At 45.4% G+C, this 20,173-nt stretch overlaps 1 protein-coding gene across 1 annotated transcript; it reads right to left on the bottom strand.

The window, feature by feature from the left end:
* Window positions 1–629: 629 nt before the first annotated feature.
* Window positions 630–16,989, bottom strand: SLC35E3 (solute carrier family 35 member E3). Its single transcript, XM_049782770.1, has 5 exons — window positions 16,574–16,989; window positions 14,938–15,048; window positions 10,392–10,550; window positions 5,389–5,471; window positions 630–924 (listed from the first exon to the last, which is right to left on the bottom strand). The coding sequence occupies exons 1-5, from the start codon at window positions 16,973–16,975 to the stop codon at window positions 738–740; spliced, it is 942 nt and encodes a 313-aa protein (XP_049638727.1). The 5' UTR covers window positions 16,976–16,989; the 3' UTR covers window positions 630–737.
* Window positions 16,990–20,173: the final 3,184 nt, after the last annotated feature.

Genomic DNA, 20,173 nt, shown 5'->3' with positions numbered 1-20,173 from the left:
AAACTTTGCCTTTTCTTTGGCTTTTTTTTTTTTTTTTTGCCCATACTCAGGAATGTTTAGGGGTTCTTTTTGGTTGTGCTCAAGAGTGACCCCTAGCCTTGATGGGGAAACCATCTGTGCTGCCAGGGATTGAAGTGGAGTTCTCCACATAAAAGAGAAGCACCTTCAACTCCATACTTTCTCTCTCGCCATAGTTTGTTTTAGAGACATGGCTTTTACTATACTATTTTCTTTTTTTTCCCCTTGGCTTTTGGGCCATACCCTAGAAATAGCTTGCTGAAAAGTAAATGCTAGATTTAAATTCTGACTTGCATGGCAAGATAAAGGACCAAGGACAACTATGAGCAAGGAGAGGAGTTGTCCATGTCCCTCCACAGAATGGCGACTAGCATTTGAAATCTGGAACTCATTTGTAGCACACAGTACGGATTCCTTCGTCATCATCTCAGAACTTTCATTTCCAAACTTCACTTCGTATCACCAGTCCATCTTGTACACGTTGTCCAATAGCTATGAAAAGCAGCATTTGGCCTTGTCATAGAGAAGTTTCTGTAAAAAGGATTCTAGAAGTGTAGAGTTGTGTTTTTGACACAAATTTCCGTTGTGTTATTTCTTGCCGATCGTCATACATTTTTGCAACTTGTTTTTCTTCTTGGAAAGAAACTTGCACATGTAAACATTTTTTAGCTAAAACAGAAGCAACTGTCTTCTTTTTTTCCTCTCCCACGAAAACCCAATTAAGGTCGCTGTACCAATTTGCTCTTAGTTCCTTCCTGTTCACTGAGTTTAAAATGCGTATAGGCAAGAATGCCACATAATGTACAGAGCATGCCAAGACCCTGGTTAATTGACAGTGGATCTTTAAATAAAACATATCCACCAAGTAAAGTAATGCAGAACTTGAAGTGTCCAAACATGTTATAGCTGAAGTTTTCAGATAAGGAGAAAATAAATAATTGAATGTTCTCTTATCTCTCCTGACCCCTTTCCCCCATGGCTGCTGTAGCATAGGATTGTGAGGAAATACACTACCCTAAGGGTTAGCTATAATATTTTAACTTCTCCTGGTTTGTTAAAAATATTTATGCAGGGGGGCTGGAGCTGTGGCGCAAGCAGTAAGGCGTCTGCCTGCGTCTGCCTGCCCCGCACTAGCCTAGCACGAACACGGTTTGATCTCCTGGTGTCCCATGTGGTCCCCAAAGCCAGGAGCGATTTCTGATGCATAGCCAGAAGTAGCCCCTGAGTGTCATAGGGTGTGGCCCCAAAACAAAACAAAACAAAAAATTTATGCAGGGCTGAATCGATAGCACAGCAAAAGGACATTTGCTTTACACGCAGCCAACCCAGGACGGACCCAGTTTAATCCCTGTTATCCGCCCGGAGAGATAGCACAGCGGCGTTTGCCTTGCAAGCAGCCAATCCAGGACCAAAGGTGGCTGGTTTGAATCCCGATGTCCCATATGGTCCCCTGTGCCTGCCAGGAGCTATTTCTGAGCAGACAGCCAGGAATAACCCTTGAGCAACGCTGGGTGTGGCCCAAAAACCAAAAAAAAAAAAAAAAAAAAAAAAAAAAATTTTAAAAAAAGGGGCTGGAGACATAGCATGGAGGTAAGGTGTTTGCCTTTCATGCAGAAGGTCATCGGTTCGAATCCCAGCGTCCCATATGGTCCCCCGTGCCTGCCAGGAGCAATTTCTGAGCATGGAGCCAGAAGTAACTCCTGAGCACTGCTGGGTGTGACCCAAAAACCAAAAAAAAAAAAAAAAAATCCCTGGTATCCCATATTGTCCCCTAAGCCTGCCCCTGCCAGGGTCTATTTCTGAGTGCAGAGCCAGGAGTAACCCCTGAGCACCTCCAAGTATAACCCAAAAACAAAAAAAAAATAATATTTATGCAGAGAAATTAAATCAATAGTATGGCAGGTTGCTATGAAGCTAACCTGATTTTGATCCTTAGCATCTCATCTGGTTCTTTAAAAGTCCACTAGGAGGAGGGCTGAGAGATACCACAGGGTAGGATGTTTGCCTTGAAAGCAGCCAACCCAGGACCAACGGTCGTTCAAATATTGACATCTCATATGGTCCTCCATGCCTGCCAGGAGCATTTCTGAGCAGAGAGCCAGGAGTAATCCAAGTGCTACCCGGTGTGGCCCCAAAACCAAAAACAACAACAAAAAGTCCACTAGGAGGGCCAGAGAAATAGCACAGCAGTAGGGCCTTGCACACAGCCAACCCAGGACAGGTGGTGGTTTGAATCCCTGCATCCCATAAAGTTCTCCGAGCATGCCAGGAGCAACTTCTCTCTCTCTCTCTCTTTTTTTTTTTGGTTTTTGGGTCACACCTGGCCACCACACTCAGGTATTACTCCTGGCTCTATGCTCAGAAATCGTTCCTTGCAGGCTCAGAGGACCATATGGGATGCCAGGATTCAAACCACCGACCTTCTGTACGCAAGGCAAACGCCTTACCTCCATGCTATCTCTCCGGCCCCCAGGAGCAACTTCTGAGCACAGAGCCAGTAGTAACCCCTGACTGCCACCGGGTGTGACCCCAAAAATCAAAAACCAAAAAAAAGTTCACTAGGAGTTATCCCTGAGTGTAGAGCCAGGAGTAACCCATGAGCACTGGTGAGTATAGTCCCAAACAAACAAACAAATCCAAAATTTATGCAGAGAGATGGCACATCTAAAGACAATGTTTAGTACCTTTAAAATTCTAAGTCATCCCTAAAGTGCTCATGGGCTACTCCTGAATATGCTCAAGTACCATAGTGGTACTTGGTAGGCCATATGAGGTGCTGGGTATCAGAACAGTTGGTCCCATGCAAGGCAAGTGCCATAAGTCCTGTACTACCTGTCTTTTTCTCCTCTGCGGCTTCTGCCACCTCACTTCTCTCATCTCTCTGAATTCTGAATACCGACTTTGTTTATACAAAACTAAGTCTTCGATCCTCCTCCCCACCGCCTCACCTCCCTCAGATTGTCCTCTTCCAGTTGTTGGCAACTCCAGTCTATCAGGTGCTCAGGCCACAACCATGCAAACCAAACTTGTGTCCTCTCTGATTCACCAAAATGCCTGTCACCATATTACCTCTCCTTGGAAATTTATCCAGAATTCAATCATTTATTCCCCATATTCACGATTACCATTCTGATACCAAACCACTAACATTTAAAATTTAGAATATGCAAGGGCTGGAGAGATAGTGAAGTGGATTGTACATCTGTCTTGCATGCAGATGACTCCAGTTCCATCCCTGGTACTATAACTCTGGTTCTCTAAGCACAGAGCCAAGAGTAAACCCTAAGCAGTACTGGATGTGGTCCAAACACTAAAACTAATAGTCTTGGGCCCGGAGAGATATAGCACAGCGGTGTTTGCCTTGCAAGCAGCCGATCCAGGACCAAAGGTGGTTGGTTCGAATCCCAGTGTCCCATATGGTCCCCCGTGCCTGCCAGGAGCTATTTCTGAGCAGACAGCCAGGAGTAACCCCTGAGCAATGCCGGGTGTGGCCCAAAAACCAAAACCAAAACCAAAACAAAAACAAAACAAAACAAAACAAAACCAAAAACTAATAGTCTTCTGAGGAAATCTCCTTTTCCCTTGCTACATTTAGCTCAGGGATTCTTAATCAGGAGGCATTTACCATGAGGGAAAAGTCTGAACCCAAATTTGGTTGTCATAATTGGAAAAAAGATGCTACTGGCATCGTAGGTAGAGGCTAAAGATAATACTAACTAACCTACAATGATCAGGTCTCTGCAACAAAGCCATGTTCAGCACCAGCAGTCAAAGAAACTGAGGTTGAGAAATCCTGCTGTTGGTTTTTTTTGTTTGGTTGGTTTTGGTTTTTGGGCCACACCCAGTGGCACTCAGGGGTTACTCCTGGCTCTGCACTCAGAAATCGCTCCTGGCAGGCTCAGGGGACCATATGGGATGCCCAGAATCGAACCCAGGTCCGTCCTGGGTCAGCCATGTGCAAGGCAAACACCCTACTGCTGTGCTATCTCTCCAGCCCAATCCTGCTGCTGTTTTGGCCAAGAGAATTCACAAGTTGGAGAGATAGTTCAGCAGCTAAGCAAACAGCTGACTCAAGTTCAATTCCTGGCACACTATAAGGTCCCCCAAGGCCAGCCAGGAGTGATCCTTGAACTCAGGAGTAAGTCCTAAACACTACCAGGTCTGGCTCCCTCAAGCTCCCACACTTCCCTCAAATTCAAAAATATTTTATAGACAACCATTCCATTTCCCTAGATTGTATTTCTTTTTTTTTTTTTTTCTTCTGGTTTTTGGGCCACATCCAGTGACGCTCAAAGGTTACTCCTGGCTAACAGCTCAAAAATCGCTCCTGGCTCAGGGGACCATATGGAATGCCAGAGATCAAACCTAGCTGGGTTTGATCCTGGGTCAGCTGCATAACTGAGCGCAAACACCCTACCCCTGCACTATCACTCTGGCCCTAGATCATATTTCTTTTCTTTTCTTTTTTTTTGGTTTTTGGGCCACACCTTGCGGTGCTCAGGGGTTACTCCTGGCTGTCTGCTCAGAAATAGCTCCTGGCAGGCACGGGGGACCATATGGGACACCGGGATTCGAACCAACCACCTTTGATCCTGGATCGGCTACTTGCAAGGCAAACGCCGCTGTCCTATCTTTCCGGGCCCAGATCATATTTCTTTATGTCTGTCTACCAGGGGTCCTCAAACTTTTTAAACAGGGGGCCAGTTCACTGTCCCTCAGACCATTGGAGGGTCTGACTATAGTAAAAACAAAACTTATGAACGAATTGTTTTTTTTTTTTTTTTTTGGTTTTTGGGTCACACCCGGCAGTGCTCAGGGGTTACTCCTGGCTCCGTGCTCAGAAATTGCTCCTGGCAGGCACAGGGGACCATATGGGATGCCGGGATTCGAACCGATGACCTTCTGCATGAAAGGCAAACACCTTACCTCCATGCTATCTCTCCGGCCCCATGAACGAATTCTTATGCACACTGCATATATCTTATTTTGCAATGAAGAAACAAAACAAATACAAATCTAATATGTGACCAGCGGGCCATAGTTTGAGGACCACTGGTAGACTCTAGTATGCACTGAAATAGTAAAAACGATTTAAAATAACTTATTCCCCAATTTAGGTCATACAACTAGAGCTTTGGAAAATGTAAAAGGTAAGTTATTATTATTATTATTTTGGTTTTTGGGCCACACCCAGTGACGCTCAGGGGTTACTCTGGCTATACACTCAGAAATTGCTCCTGGCTTGGGGGACCATATGGGACAACAGGGGATGGAACCTCAGTCCGTCCTAGGTTAGCAAGTGCAAGACAAACACCCTCCCGTTTGCGACACTGCTCCAGTCCCATAGTAAGTTATTAAATAAAAGGATACGTGACTGGTGAAGTGTTTCCAATGATCCAATAAATCGATAGGTTCACCATGAAAGCTATTACTCCAGAGAGCAGCACCATAAGCTACAAATAAAATAAAGGAATCATTAAGACAAAGCAGCAGCAATCATTATAATCATTAACTAAAAAATATATTTCATTAGGCATTTCTGAAAACTTAAAATATGAACCATTACATGTAAGACTTTTATAAAAGGAACATCTTTTATATTTTTGGGAGACATCAAGAAAGGGGGACAAAAAGAGCAGAATGAACAGGTACCAACTTCCAACTTATGACACAGTTATCTCCTAAGAAACCTGGTGTAACCAGGAGCACATATGATAATATAGCTAATATTAATATGACAATATGCATAAGTTAGTTTTGCCCACTTTTATGCCCTATCTCCATGCTATCTCTCCGGCCCCAGTTTTGCCCACTCTTTATGTGCTCAGAACACTTTTATTAGCCTTCAATGGGGCAAAATTCATATTAATATGAAGCCCGTTTTATAATACGATGCTAACTGGCTCACTCATGGGCTACAGCTCTAAAACTGAAAAACAATTTGCAGTGGGTCAGTCATTTAGATTCGTGATCTTGTGTCTGACAGGAAATCACAGCTCACTGCTGCCGCCCAAAGTCACTAGTGCATATTTATACCATCTATCGCTAGTTGAGGAAGAGATCAAATGTGCAAGTTAACACTGAATATGCAGCGATTCCCCATAACCATAAAGTCAAACAAACCAGTTATGTTTGCCATCTGCATTCAGAAAATTTAAGTTTGGAGGCCAGAGACAATATAAGGCCTAAGGCATTTTTGTCTTGCTTGAGGTTGACCGTGGTTTGATTCCTGCACCTCATATGGTGTCCTGAGCACCACCAGGAGTTATCTCTGAGCACAGAGCACAGTAAGGCTTAAGTACTGTGTGACCCGAACAACTACTTTCACTTCCTAAAAAAAAGAAATATGGGACCGGAGAGATAGCACAGTGGGAGGGCATTTGCCTTGCACGCACCCGATTCAGGACAGATGGTGGTTCGAATCCCGGCATCCCAAATGGTCCCCCAAGCCTGCCAGGGTCGATTTCTGAGTGCAGAGCCAGGATTAACCCTGAGCACCGCTAAGGGTGACCCAAAAACCAAAAAATAAAAATAAAAAAAGGAAATGTGTTTACAAAGCCCAACAGAAATTTCTTTAACAATATCCTATCTTAAAAAATAAAAACAATTGGGGCCAAAGAGATAGCATGAAGGTAAGGTGTTTGCCTTTCATGCAGAAGGTCGTTGGTTTGAATCCCGGCATTCCTCCGAGCATGCCAGGAGTGATTTCTGAGCATGGAGCCAGGAGTACCCCTGAGCACTGCCAGGTGTGACCCCCCAAAAATAAAAACAAGGGGCCAGAGCTGTGGCACAGCGGTAGGACGTTTGCCTTCCACATGGCTGACCTAGGACGAACTGCAGATCCCCCAGCGTCCATCTGGTCCCCAAGCTAGGAGCGAATTTGATTGCATAGCCAGGAGTAACCCAAGCGTCACTAGGTGTAGCCAAAAAACAAAAATAAATAAAAACAATATTCTGCTATCTCTGAAGGTAAATTTCCAGCTTCATTTTTTTATAGAAAATTTTGTAACAATTTTATTATAAAAATACTGCATATTCATTATAAAAGTAGAAGGATAAGCAAAAGAACTATTATTTTAATCCCAAGCATTCAGCACTATAATATTAGTATGTCCACTAATCATGTTTCTCCAGATGATTTTGCTCTATCACTGAACAATAAATATCCCTGACCATGGTATTCTTTTTTTATATTTTTGAGCTAAAGCAATCAATCAAATCAATGTATATTTATAGAATATCCAGAGAACTAAACCAGGCCTTTAGGAACACATAAGTTCTTGCTTTTATTTATTTATTTATTTTGTTTTTTGAGCCACACCCAGCAGTGCTCAGGGGTTACTCCTGGCTGTCTGCTCAGAAATAGCTCCTGGCAGGCATGGGGGACCATATGGGACACCGGGATTCGAACCAACCACCTTAGGTCCTGGATCGGCTGCTTGCAAGGCAAATGCCGCTGTGCTATTTCTCCAGGCCCAAGTTCTTGCTTTCAATTTAGAGATCACTTGAGAACATAATAAAAATTATAGTAAGAATGGCTGTCATTTCAGTGTTCATTATTTGCAAGAATTGTTTATATGCTTTACTTATATGAATTCATTGAGTCTCTGTTACATTTGGTATTCCCATTGCTTATTCTGGGCTTCCCATTGCTTAGTCTCGTTTCTTACCTCTGAGAACCCTATCTCCACACGTTATTAACATTTCATATTTTCTCACATGCAAAACTGTGATGTCTTCAATTTTATTTTTGAGGACCACACCTGGGGGTCAGTCCTGGAAGAATTCAAAGAAACATCTGATATTGGGGGTTGAACCTGGGGCACTCACATGCAAAGCATGTATTCCAACTCTTTGAGCTATCTCTCTGACCCAAATACTACTTTTTACTAGGTGAGCACCTTACCCACTGTATGACCGACCTCTCTGGCCCCTACTTTGGCGGCATTCAGCACCAGATGTGGTGCTGGGATTTAAACCTAAGTCCAAAGTACATATTCTTTTGATTTTATAGTATTTTCTGACCTTTCCTTTACATGGTTTCAAGCTACTTCAAGCTACCAGGACACAGTTCCTTTTACCCCTACCTACTTCATCTTTTCCTCAGCTCTTTTGTTGTAGAATTGGAATTTCATGAGGACAACATTGCACCAACAAGTTCCAGGCTTGTTTGCACTATTTTTCTGACCAGTTCTACATCTCACCAAGGAGGACAGCTGGGCAGAAATTCTGATTCGTCTCTAAAGGATAATGATAATGGTGATGCTTCCCACAGGCTGACCCTGACCTCCTAAGTGCTCAGGGTTCTGGCCAGAATGCCGTGGCATGGCTCCTATGGGCCTGGAATGGTCAAGTCTTCCTCAATCTGACTGTTGGCTGGCAGAGTGCAAGAGGGACTTTGGGACTCTTGTCGGGGACTATGCCAGGGCTTGAACTCAATGTGAGGTATTGCACTACCACTGAAACAGACTCCAGGCATAAGTACATATTCTTTTTTGGTTAGTTTGTTTTGGTGGTGCCAGGGATCAAACCTAGGGCTTCATATATGCAAGACATGTGTTCTAGCATTGAGCCATATCCCCAGCTTAATTATTTCAATCTAGCAATTCCACTCCTAGGATCCAATGCCAGGAGCGATTTCTGAGCGTAGAGCCAGGAGTAACCCCTGAACGCTGCCAGGAGTGACCCAAAAACCAAGGAAAAAGAAAGAGTCAGAGGGGCTGGAGCAGTGGCGCAAGCGGTAGGACATTTGCCTTGCTACGTGCTAACCTAGGACAGACCATGGTTCGATCCCCTGGCATTCTATATGATCCCCCAAGCCAGGAGCGATTTCTGAGCGCATAGCCAGGAGTAACCCCTGAGCGTCACCAGGTGTGGCCCGAAAAGCAAAAAGAAAAAAAAAAAAGGAAAAAAGAAAAAGAGAACATATTAGGATTTTTTTCAAGCATTAACAGGAAGGAGGACTGAGGAAAAGAAATCCATGATAAAAAAATGTATAGACTCCCATTATATAAAATGACACACACATAAACATGTCTTTCATTTATATAAGAAAGAGATTTATGAAATTATATTCACTAAAAAGGTAAAGGTAATCTATTAGAAATGGCAAGATTCTAGGGAAATTTTGCTATCTTTATACTTTCACTTATGTTCAAAACCTATGCAGTGAGCAGGTACTAACTATGGTATTAAAGCAAACCAAGAGGGGTGAAAGCAATAGAACAGCAGGTAAGGGGCCAGAGAGATAGCATGGAGGTAAGGCATTTGTCTTGCATGCAGAAGGTCATTGGTTCGAATCCCGGCATCCCATATGGTCCCCTGAGCCTGCCAGGAGCGATTTCTGAGCATAGAGCCAAGCATAACCCCTTAGAGCTGCCCGGTGAGACCCCAAAACCAAAACCCCCCAAAAAAAGAACAGCAGGTAAGGCACTTGCCTTGTAGGGTTCTATCCCTAGCACCACATACCCCTGGTACCCCTGAGACAGCCAGGGTTGATCTCTGAGTCCAGAGTCAGGAGTAAGCTAATTATGTGGCCCCAAAACCCTAACAAATATAATTTAAAAAAGGTTTTTAAATAAAAATAAAACAAAACCAAGAAAACTGTTTTTTTTTTCATTGTAAAATATAAACAAACAAATAGATAAAATGTCTCAGGGTAGAGAGCTAGCTGATGGTGCTAACTACATATTTCGTATGCCCAGGTTTGATCCTGAAATGCATGGTCTCCTATCAGTGCTGGGAGTGATCCCTTAAAGCAGAGAACTGGAGTAATTCTTAACAGGGTTGGGTGTGGCCCCAAACCAAAACAAATAAATGAAATTAATTAACAGTTGGAATTATTTGTGGACTATTGCTTAGTATACTCAAAATAGCAATCAGGTACAGTCTGGCTTTTGAATCACTAGTCATGGATACTATTGCTTAGTATACTCAAAATAGCAATCAGGTACAGTCTGGCTTTTGAATCACTAGTCATGGATCCTAGGCAAGTCTCTGAACTTTTTTTTTTTTTGGTTTTGGGCCACACCCGGCGGTGCTTAGGGGTTACTCTTGGCTCTCTCAGAAATAGCTCCTGGCAGGCACGGGGGACCATATGGGACACCGGGATTGGAACCAACCACCTTTGGTCCTGGATCGGCTGCTTGCAAGGCAAACACCGCTGTGCTATCTCTCCGGGCCCAAGTCTCTGAACTTTTATGAGAATCTGCTCACATATCTAAGCAGTAATCCTTACTTTGCTGCCCTAAAGAGTGATAATGAAGAGGAAATGTAAGGATGGATATGAAATGTTTCAGTACTCTGAAAAAACAACTGTATTAACAATGGATTATAGAATCTTGTTTCATCATAGCCAAAAGATCAGAACTCACCAAAGCAGAAACTGACCAGGGACCAAAGAGTCCTCCTTCTCCAAAGACTGGCTCGAAGAAGGGCACAACAAGCAGCAGCATGGCAGACGACATGGGAGCCTGGTAGTACAGCAACTGCATGGAGTTCACTTGCAACTCATGTTGTTTGGCGCCTACCCACTGCAAGTAGGAGATAGAAGAAGTGAGGCAGAAACAAAGACAGCACCAAACAATAAATGAAAGGCGCCCCTCTCAGCCTGACTGTGGGATGTGATACAGAGGGGAGGAAAAGGGAGTGTCTAGTTACCCTGTAACATCTCAAAGGTCAACAGTATCAAAAATATTCTTTACGCTTCTTGGACCAAAGAGACTTTTAATTCAATTTCTGACCATCTACTATTCTTTTTCAGTTACTAGAACAAACAACAAATAGAACTTCTTTTCCCTCCCAGTCCTCCTACATGGAGAAAAGCCAAGGCATATGGGGGCCCACAAGCCTCAGATTTTGAGAAAAGAAGGCAGAAGAAACTTAGGTGCTGAGTTTAAAGAATCAGTTTTTATTTCTTTCCCTTGGTTTACATACTACAGTACTTAGGGAGCCTTGTGGTACAGAGGATCAAACCCAGGGGCCAAAGAGATAGCACAGCGGTAGGGCATTTGCCTTGCATGCAGCTGACCCAGGAAGATAGTGGCTCGATTGCCAGCATCCCATATGGTCCCCAGTGCCTGTCAGGAGAGATTTCTGAGTGCAGAGCAAGGAATAACCAATCCCTGAGCAATGCCGGGTGTGACCCCTCCCCCTGCAAAAACAAAAAACAAAAAACTAAGCTGCCTGCCTGCAAAGCATTGGCCCTAAACCCTTTCAACCATCTCCTCAGCCTTAATCTTTATTAAAAAAAAAAAAATGACTCCCCAAAAGAAGACTGGAGTGAGGGTAAGGCAGACTAGAGACTGACAGAACAAAAACAACCCTGCTATCCCAGTGGTTGCCAAAATGATTGACTAGAAAGGGGAGAGTTCTTTCTACTCACTTCTGAAAACCCAACCAACAGAAGGAATTTTTCACTTTCTGAGGGTAATCAACCACCTATACACTTCAGCAAATTAGATGATCACAAACCCTCACAATACTCAAGCATTTAGCAGAACCGAAACCAAAAATTCCACCAAACCACAAAATATTTTACAAATCTAAAAAGGAACCCCTACAGAAAGTTCAAAACGGCTGTTTGAGTATGACCTGGCAAAAAATCAGGCTTTTGAATAACTGCTGTAACAGAACTATTCTTCCTGTAGGTCTAAGTATCTTGTTACATAAAAGTTAAGTCTATAGAAACTGGCCAAGCTAAAAAATAGAAGAGCAAGAAATCTGAGACCAACTCTTATGGTCTGAACTAAGTCTTCTGTGAATATGAAGGACACAAAGAACTGATTGATTCTTCCTGCTGGCTCCTCGGGCAGAGCAGTACAGATGAGTATGTGTCTACGTCCACTTCATGCCTTTCCTGGGAAAGAGGCCAGACACAGAAACTCCTGGAATGGTGGAGATTGCCAGGACCCCCACTTTCCTGAGCGGTGTCTCCTCTATGCCCAGCTCTTTTTTTGGGGGGTGGGGGGCACACCCAGCAGTGCTCAGGGGTTACTCCTGGCTCTGTGCTCAAAAATCACCCCTGTCAGGCTTGCAGAACCATATGGGATGTTGAAAATTGAACCATTGTCCATCCTGAGTTGGCCGCTTGCAAGGCAAACACCCTACCACTGTGCTATCTCTTTGCCCCCCCCCCCCCAGCTCTCTTCTGTTCAAACTGCTCTGCAAGAATACCTCCAAAAGCCACAGTAATGATTCCCCACAAAGTGCTCAGCCTGTACACTTTTCTTGCAAGAATTAGACTTCTGGTTCAAACTGCTTCCTCTTTCTCACTCTCTTTTCTCTTCACTTGCTATTTTTCTTTTTTTCTTTTTTTTTTTTTTTTTGGTCTTTGGGCCACACCCGATGGTGCTCAGGGGTTACTCCTGGCTGTCTGCTCAGAAATAGCTCCTGGCAGGCACGGGGGACCATATGGGACACCGGGATTGGAACCAACCACCTTAGGTCCTGGATCGGCTGCTTGCAAGGCAAACACCGCTGTGCTATCTCTCCGGGCCTTGATATTTTTCAAGTACATTTCTTGCTTCCTCCTTTATCTTCCAGACTTCCTTTTTTTTTGGGGGGGGGGGGGAAGGGGACATACCTGGGGTGCTCAGGGGTTACTCCTTGCTTTGCATTCAAAAATTACTCTTGGCATGCATTGCCTGGATACATGGTGCCCGAGCACATGTCACCTCCATTTCCCTTCTTGAGTTGTACACTTTCATACTTTCCCCCTTTGGTTTTTTTATTTGGGGGCCACATCCAAGGTTATTCATGGCAGGCTCAAGGAACCACATGGGATGATGGAGATCGAATTACATGCAAAGGCGGGGCCGGAGAGATAGCACAGCGGTGTTTGCCTTGCAAGCAGCAGATCCAGGACCTAAGGTGGTTGGTTCGAATCCCGGCGTCCCATATGGTCCCCCAGGAGCTATTTCTGAGCAGACAGCCAGGAGTAACCCCTGAGCACCGCTGGGTGTGGCCCAAAAACCAGAAAAGAAAAGAAAACATGCAAAGGCAAATTCCCTACCCATTGTGCTATCACTCTGAGCCATGTGCTTTTCATACTTTCACGATGAGATGTGTACTGGTGCTCTTTCTAGAGCATGTTACTCTCTCTTTTCCTCCCCTTCTTTCCTCCAAACCTCCAAATAAAACCTGTTTTATTTTCTTTTTCAGGGATGGAAAAAAAGAAAACCTTTTTCACTACTGCTGTCTTTGTTCAGGCCCTACCCTGTAAGCCTGGAGAATCCTGCAGCTTTGCTTGTCACCCTTCTTTCCCTCTCTGATTCAGGGCCACCAAAGTTTCCAGAACACAGTTTCTTAGCATGACATTCAACACTCTGCCACCTGGTATCACCCCATTTACTCTGAGAAAGTTCTTTCTGAAGTATTCTCTCTTGTAAAAGACAGACTATTCAGAGCCAAGTGACAAAACTGACTGGGAACTTATCTTTCCATGTCACTGGTCCCTGCCACTAAGAAGTATACTCAACACAAATTACTTTTCCACAACAATTTCCCTGAAGTGATCAATCAGTACCAAAACTTAAGATCTTATGGCTGTATTCTCTTTTTCTTTGGTTTATGGGTCACACCCAGAAGCATTCAGGGGTTACTGGCTCTGCTCTCAGAAATCACTCCTGGCAGGGCCGGAGTGATAGTGCAACAGTAGAGCATTTGCCTTGTAAGTGGTGGTCCCGGATGAACCTTGGTTCAATCCCCAGCGTTCCATAAGATCTCCCAAGCCAGGAGTGATTTCTGAGTGCATAGGCAGGAGTAACCCCTGAGCATCACCAGGTGTGCCCCCCCCCAAAAAAAAAAAAATCGCTCCTGGCAGGCACAGAGGACCATATGGGATGCTGGGATTCAAACCACCATCCTTCCTGGATTGGCTGTGTGCAAGGCAAACACCCTATCCTACTGCTATGCTATCTCTCCAGTACAGCTGTATTCTTGAACTTCTAACATCCCTAACAAAAATGACCTTATTTATAACCAGGGGATGTTTGTAAAAAAACACATACACTGACTGTGGTTCTCTATGCAGGCACACCTAGCATGCCCAGGCCAAGTTTCCAGTATAGAGAAAATACTGTTTCTCTGTACCCTCATTGGAAGATATTTTCTCCCCCACTATATATGAAACAAAACCTGCATTTGTTCCTTACAGTAATGAAGTGAACCCATGAACACACTTTAAATGAATGCCTGCTATAAGCAAGCCACTGTGCTGTGCGACTGCATTACCCACTGCTACCAAGTAGTGCTATTGATATACTATTAGAAGTTACCTGTAAATTTGCAATAACAGCTTATTTTTGAAGCAAAGATTTATGAATCTGAAATTTTTTTTCCTGCTCAATTTTTTGAAGTGTCCACACTCCCCCTCAATAATACCTTAAATTAGAGCAAATGAAAAGATGACAAGTAGGGGCCGGAGAGATAGCATAACAGTAGGGCGTTTGCCTTGTACGCTGGTGACCCAGGATTGACCCAGGTTCGATTCCTGTTATCCTATGGTCCCCCAGGAGTGATTTCTGAGTGCAAAACCAGGAGTAACCCCTGAGCACCACAGGGTGTGCCCCATGCCCCCCAAAAAAGAAAGAAAATATAACAAGTGAAATCAGTTCTAAAGTGAAAATGTCTTACTACTCATTTTGGAGAGATTTCCCAGAAAACTGAATGTCATCCCAAACTCAACTATTAAGCATGGGTATTAGACACTTACAAACAGGTAGGAAGCTATCTGGTCAGCATCATACACCCAAGTTTCTCTGTCTCCTTTCTTTCTTCACCTTGAATCAGATAAGTTATGCAATTATGCCTTCTTCCCAACAGCCTATTGTCTCTATACTGTATTTTCTAAACCTTGGGACACAGCTTCAAAATCTACAAAATCTGCTAAAAAGGCACATAAGAAAAAAATTTACCAACCACTTGATAAAGGGATGTAACTAAAACACCAAGAGCAGCAAACACCATTCCAAGGAAATTAAACTTCACATCGTAATAAGAATTTAGGATTACGCCTAAAGTTATAGGAATCTGTAAAGAAAAAGAGGTAAATGTTCAGAATAAATCATGAGACAAATTTAGTAATCCTTTCATAGTTAACTATAAAAATATCACTAGGAAACTAAACAGCTCTAAAGATTTTTTCACTTGAAAGACCTGTTAATTCTACTTGCTCAAAGTGAAATATGATAACTATGTTCACATTTGATTCTGCTCAAACTGTAGTTAAACTTAGTTCATGCTCATCTGACATATGCTTATATAAGTAAAAAGGTCCCAATACTAGTATATATACATTTAAGATTTTAAAAACTGTAAGCTGAGTGCTAAAATTAATTACTTCAGTTCATCTCTTTTCAAATGAAAGATGCAGAAATCTCTGCTAGACATGTTGCCAGAGGCACGATAAGGTACTTCTATTTGACGTTTTTGACGGCTTACATGATTTAATTCCCCCGGGGAAGAAGGAAAAAAAAAAAAGGCTTTTCAGAAAAGTTTGAGATTTTGCAGATATTCAGACTCAATTAAGTCATGCTACCCAAATACAGATTTCCTTTCTTAGGGACTCAAGAAGGCATTTGCAGATTCTCACCATATTAGTCCACTAAAACAGTTAACTAAAATAGTCACACTGGGGCCGGAGTGATAGCACACCTGGGTAGGCCATTTGCCTGGCATGCTGCTGAACCCAGGACAGACTTGGGTTCAATCCCCGACATCCCATAAGATCCCCCAAGCCTGCCAGAAGCGATTTCTGAGCGCATAAATAGAAGTAACCCCTGAGCGTCACCAGGTGTGGCTTCAAAGAAGAAAAAAAACCATAAACAAAATAGCCACACTAGGGGCCGGAGAGATAGCATGGAAGTAAGGCATTTGCCTTTCATGCAGAAGGACGGTTGTTCATATTCCGGCATCCCATCTGGTCCCCTGTGCCTGCCAGAGGCGATTTCTGAGCATGGAGTCAGGAGTAACCCCTGAGCGCTGCCAGGTGTGACCCAAAAACCAAAAAGAAAAAAACAAATAGCCACACTCAAAATAGATTTCCTTTCTCAGGGTCCCAAGCAAGCATTTAAGGATGCTCACCAAACCGTCCACTAACACAGAAACCCACATTTTTTTGGGGTGGTGGTGGTTAAGAGCCCAGGTCGCCAAGATGCATTTCCCATCCCACCTGCTCCCCAAACTCTGACTCCACTTGGCCCGTTCCTAGCTGAGTCCTGGGGTGGATTTCATTTGTTTGTTTTGGGTGACACCCAGCAGCGCTCAGGGCTTACACTCCTGGCTCTAGGCTCAGAAACCGCTCCTGGCAGGCTCAAGAGGGGGACCCTATGGGATGCCATAGGGGATTCGAACCCCAGTCCTTCTGCATGCAAGGCAATAAACACCCTATCTATCTCCATGCTATCTATCTCTCCGGCCCCTGGGGTGGATTTGGGGATGCCACAAAGGGAAGAGGTAGCTTCCTGTTGGTTGGATGGAATCTGGCGGGCAGACAGCAGCCTGGAGGAGAGAAAGGGAGGAGGCCTGGCACTCCTTCCCTCCATCCCTCCCTCACCAAGGTGAGCTGCACCCTCCTGGAGAAGGTCTTGCGGTAGAAGAGCGTCTGCACGACGAGGATGACGGGCGTGGTCATGGCCTTGGCCAGCTGGTAGGTGCCGATGGTGTTGCTCTGCAGAGACAGGTTGGTGAAGACCACGAAGCCGCAGAAGCTGAGCGCCAGGGGCAGCAGGCGCCGCGGGGACAGGCGCTTGGGCGCGAACACGTCCAGCTTCTGGCACACCCAGAGGCCCAGCCAGGTCAGGCCGAAGTGCACCAGCGTCAGGCTCAGGTTGGGGAAGCCGTGGTGCACGTAGAGCCACTTGTTGAGGAACACGATGCAGATGGACACCAGCAGGTTGAGCAGCAGCCCGGCCGCCAGGCGCCCGTGGCTGCGCAGCCGCTCGCCCAGCCACGCCATGGCCTGCCTGCACGCCCGCCCTGGCCCGCCCGCCTCTTCTCTCTTTTCCGCGTCCTCCGGCAGCTCGGGCCTTCCTCCCTCACTTTGGGCTCCAGGATCGGGCATGCAAACCCAGCGGCAGCCTCCGTGGCGCTCGCTGACTGATTGACACGCGCGCGCCGCCACACATAGCCGCCCATTCAGCAGCCCTGGACAGCGCCACAGTCGGGGACGCCGCGCTTCCGCCCCGAGTTGAGGGCGGGGCTTAGCCGCCCACGATGCGCAGGCGTGTTGCGCTCGGGTGAAGTCGCCCAAGCGGCCAGTTTGCCTGGCCGCCCAGGACGACGTCACGGTCAGGGACGCTGCGCTTCCGCCCCGAGCTGGGAGCGGGGCATAGATGGGCGGGGCGCCACGTTGCGCAGGCGTGTTGCGCTCCGAGGAAGTCGCCCTAGCGGCCTGTTCGCCCGGTTTCCGCCCTTGCTCCGGCCCTGGCTGTTCTGTTCTCGAACCCTTTCGCGGTAGTTAGCCTGGCCTGCCAGCCTTGCTTGCTTATTATTCATTCATTCATTCATTCATTCATTCATTCATTCGTTTGTTTTTGCTTTTTTGGGTCACATCCGATGACACTCAAGGGTTACTCCTGGCCTGCTGAATCTTTTATTAATTAATTAATTAATTAATTTTTGTTTTTTTAAGCTACACCCAATGACGCTCAGAGGCTACTCCTGGTCCTGCCTGGCTTGTTTCTTTCTTTCTTTTTTTTTTTTTTTTTTCGGTTTCTGGGCCACACCCGGCGGTGCTCAGGGGTTACTCCTGGCTGTCTGCTCAGAAATAGCTCCTGGCAGGCACGGGGGACCCTATGGGACACCGGGATTCGAACCAACCACCTTTGGTCCTGGATCGGCTGCTTGCAAGGCAAATGCCGCTGTGCTATCTCTCCGGGCCCTACAGGAGCAATTTCTGAGCATGGAGCCAGGAATAACCCCTGAGCACTGCCGGGTGTGACCCAAAAACCACACACACATACAAAAAAATGTTTATTCTATGAACTTTTCAAAGTCTCATTTCTTCATGAATAGCCACCACCAGCAGTTATTAATAAGGATATGGATCAATTTCATAAGGCAATAAATCCCATTATAGCAAATCGTATTTCTGTTGCCATGGCAATCTTCTGGAATTCTACTAGGTTTGTGGTGCTCAGGGGTTACTCCTGGCTCTGCACTCAGAAATTATTCCTGGGGGCCGGAGAGATAGCATGGAGGGTAAGGCATTTGCCTTTCATGCAGAAGGTCATCGGTTCGAATCCGGGCGTCCCATATGGTCCCCCGTGCCTGCAAGGAGCGATTTCTGAGCATAGAGCCAGGAGTAACCCCCTGAGCGATGTCGGGTGTGACCCAAAAACCAAAAAAAAAAAAAAAAAAGCAATTATTCCTGGGCGCTGAAACAATAGCACAGCAGGTAGGGTGTTTGCCTTACATGTGGCCGACCTGGGTTCGATACTTGGCACTTCATTTGGTTCCCCGAGCCTGTCAGGAGTGATTTCTGAGCACAGAGCCCGAAGTAATCCCTGAGCACTGTCGGGTGTGGCCCCAAACAAAAAACACAAAGCAAAAAATCAAAAGAAATTACTCTTGGAGCCTGAGAGATAGCCTGGAGGTAGGGTATTTGCCTTGCATACAGGATGGTGGTTCGAGTCCCAGTGTCCCATATGGTCCCCTGAGCCTGCCAGGAGCGATTTCTGAGTGTAGAGCTAGGAGTAACCCCTGAGCATTGCCGAATGACCCCCTCCCAAAAAAAAAGAATTACTCTTGGCAGGCTAGGGGGTGGGGAACCATTTATGATGGATGCCTAGGATGAAACCCAGGTCAGCTATGTACAAGGCATATGCTTTATCCACTGTGCTATCACTCTGGGCCAACCTTTAACCAAGATGTGGCCCAAAAAACAAAAAACCAAACAAACAAAACTGGAGATCAAACCCATTAAATGCTACTAGAGGGGCCAGAGCTGTAGACCAGAGGTAAGGCATCTGCCTTACGGTGCTAGCCTAGGAAGAACTGTGGTTCAATCCCCCAGTGTCCCATATGGTCCCCCAAGCCAGGAGCAATTTCTAAGTGCATAGCCAGGAGTAACCCCCTGAGCATCACCTGGTGTGGCCCAAAAAAAACAAACAAAAAAAAAAACAAAAAAAAAAAGAAAGCTACTAGAGCTACACCTTGACCTTTTACTTACTTTCTTCATGGTGTCTTTGATGAGCACATTTGGGGGGGGGTGAGGTTTGTTTTGGAGTCACACCCAGGGGTGCTCAGGGGACCATGTGGTGCTGGCCATCAAATCTGTGTTAGCTATGTGCAAGGCAAATACATCTGTACTCCCTATACCTGAGCAAGTTTTTTTTTTTTTTTTTTGGTTTTTGGGCCACACCCTGTGACGCTCAGGGGTTACTCCTGGCTATGCACTCAGAAGTTGCTCCTGGCTTCTTGGGGGACCATATGGGACGCCGGGGGATCGAACCGCGGTCCATCCTAGGCTAGCGCAGGCAAGGCAGGCACCTTACCTCCAGCGCCACCGCCCGGCCCCCTGAGCAAGTTTTATTTTAATCTTTTTTGGTTTTTGGGTCACACCCAGCAGTACTCAGGGGTTACTCTTGGCTCTGCGCTCAGAAATCACTCCTGGCAGGCTTGGGGACCATATGGGATGCTGGGATTCGAACGCCCTTCTGCATGCAAGGCAAATGCCTTACCTCCATGCTATCTCTCGGGCCCCATCAAGTTTTATTTAATTGTACAAAGCTGACCATGGTTCTATTCCTGCAGCCCATATGGCCCCTTCAAGCCTGCCAGGAGTAATTTCTGAGCAAAGAACTGGAATAACCTGAGAAACACTAGGTGTGGACCCCAAAGAAAGAAAGATAAGGACTCTCTCCCACCTAGCTACACTACCACCATCAGATAGATCTAAGAGAATTAAGTCGATCTGTTTTCTTAGAGTTTTGGGAGCCACTGTGTTAAAACTGTATACTGGGGAGGATTGATGGTAGAGCATTACCCTTGCATGCGCCAACCATACTTTAGTCCCCGGCACACCAGAGTTTCCTAAGCCCCTCCAGGAATAACTCCTAAACACAGAGCCAGGAGTAAACCCAAGTAATGCTGGGTGTGACCCCAAAACAAAGCCAAACCTCCATATACCAATTTGGGAAGAACAATGATATCT

The sequence above is a fragment of the Suncus etruscus genome, chromosome 11 (assembly GCF_024139225.1).
Source record: "Suncus etruscus isolate mSunEtr1 chromosome 11, mSunEtr1.pri.cur, whole genome shotgun sequence".
In the NCBI taxonomy this organism is placed as follows: Eukaryota; Metazoa; Chordata; class Mammalia; order Eulipotyphla; family Soricidae; genus Suncus; species Suncus etruscus.
The sequence above is the reverse complement of the archived record's forward strand: the minus strand, read 5'-3'. Positions and strand labels throughout refer to the sequence as shown.

Bases quoted from the DNA above. Each gene is read 5' to 3' on its own strand.
- SLC35E3 (XM_049782770.1), bottom strand. From the start codon at position 16,975: ATGGCGTGGCTGGGCGAGCGGCTGCGCAGCCACGGGCGCCTGGCGGCC. The intron at 10,551-14,937 runs GTTGGTAAATTT...TCCTACTTGCAG, and splicing joins TTACATCCCTTTATCAAGTG to TGGGTAGGCGCCAAACAACA. The intron at 925-5,388 runs GTATCCTTTTAT...TGAAAACTTCAG, and splicing joins GGAAACACTTCACCAGTCAC to CTATAACATGTTTGGACACT.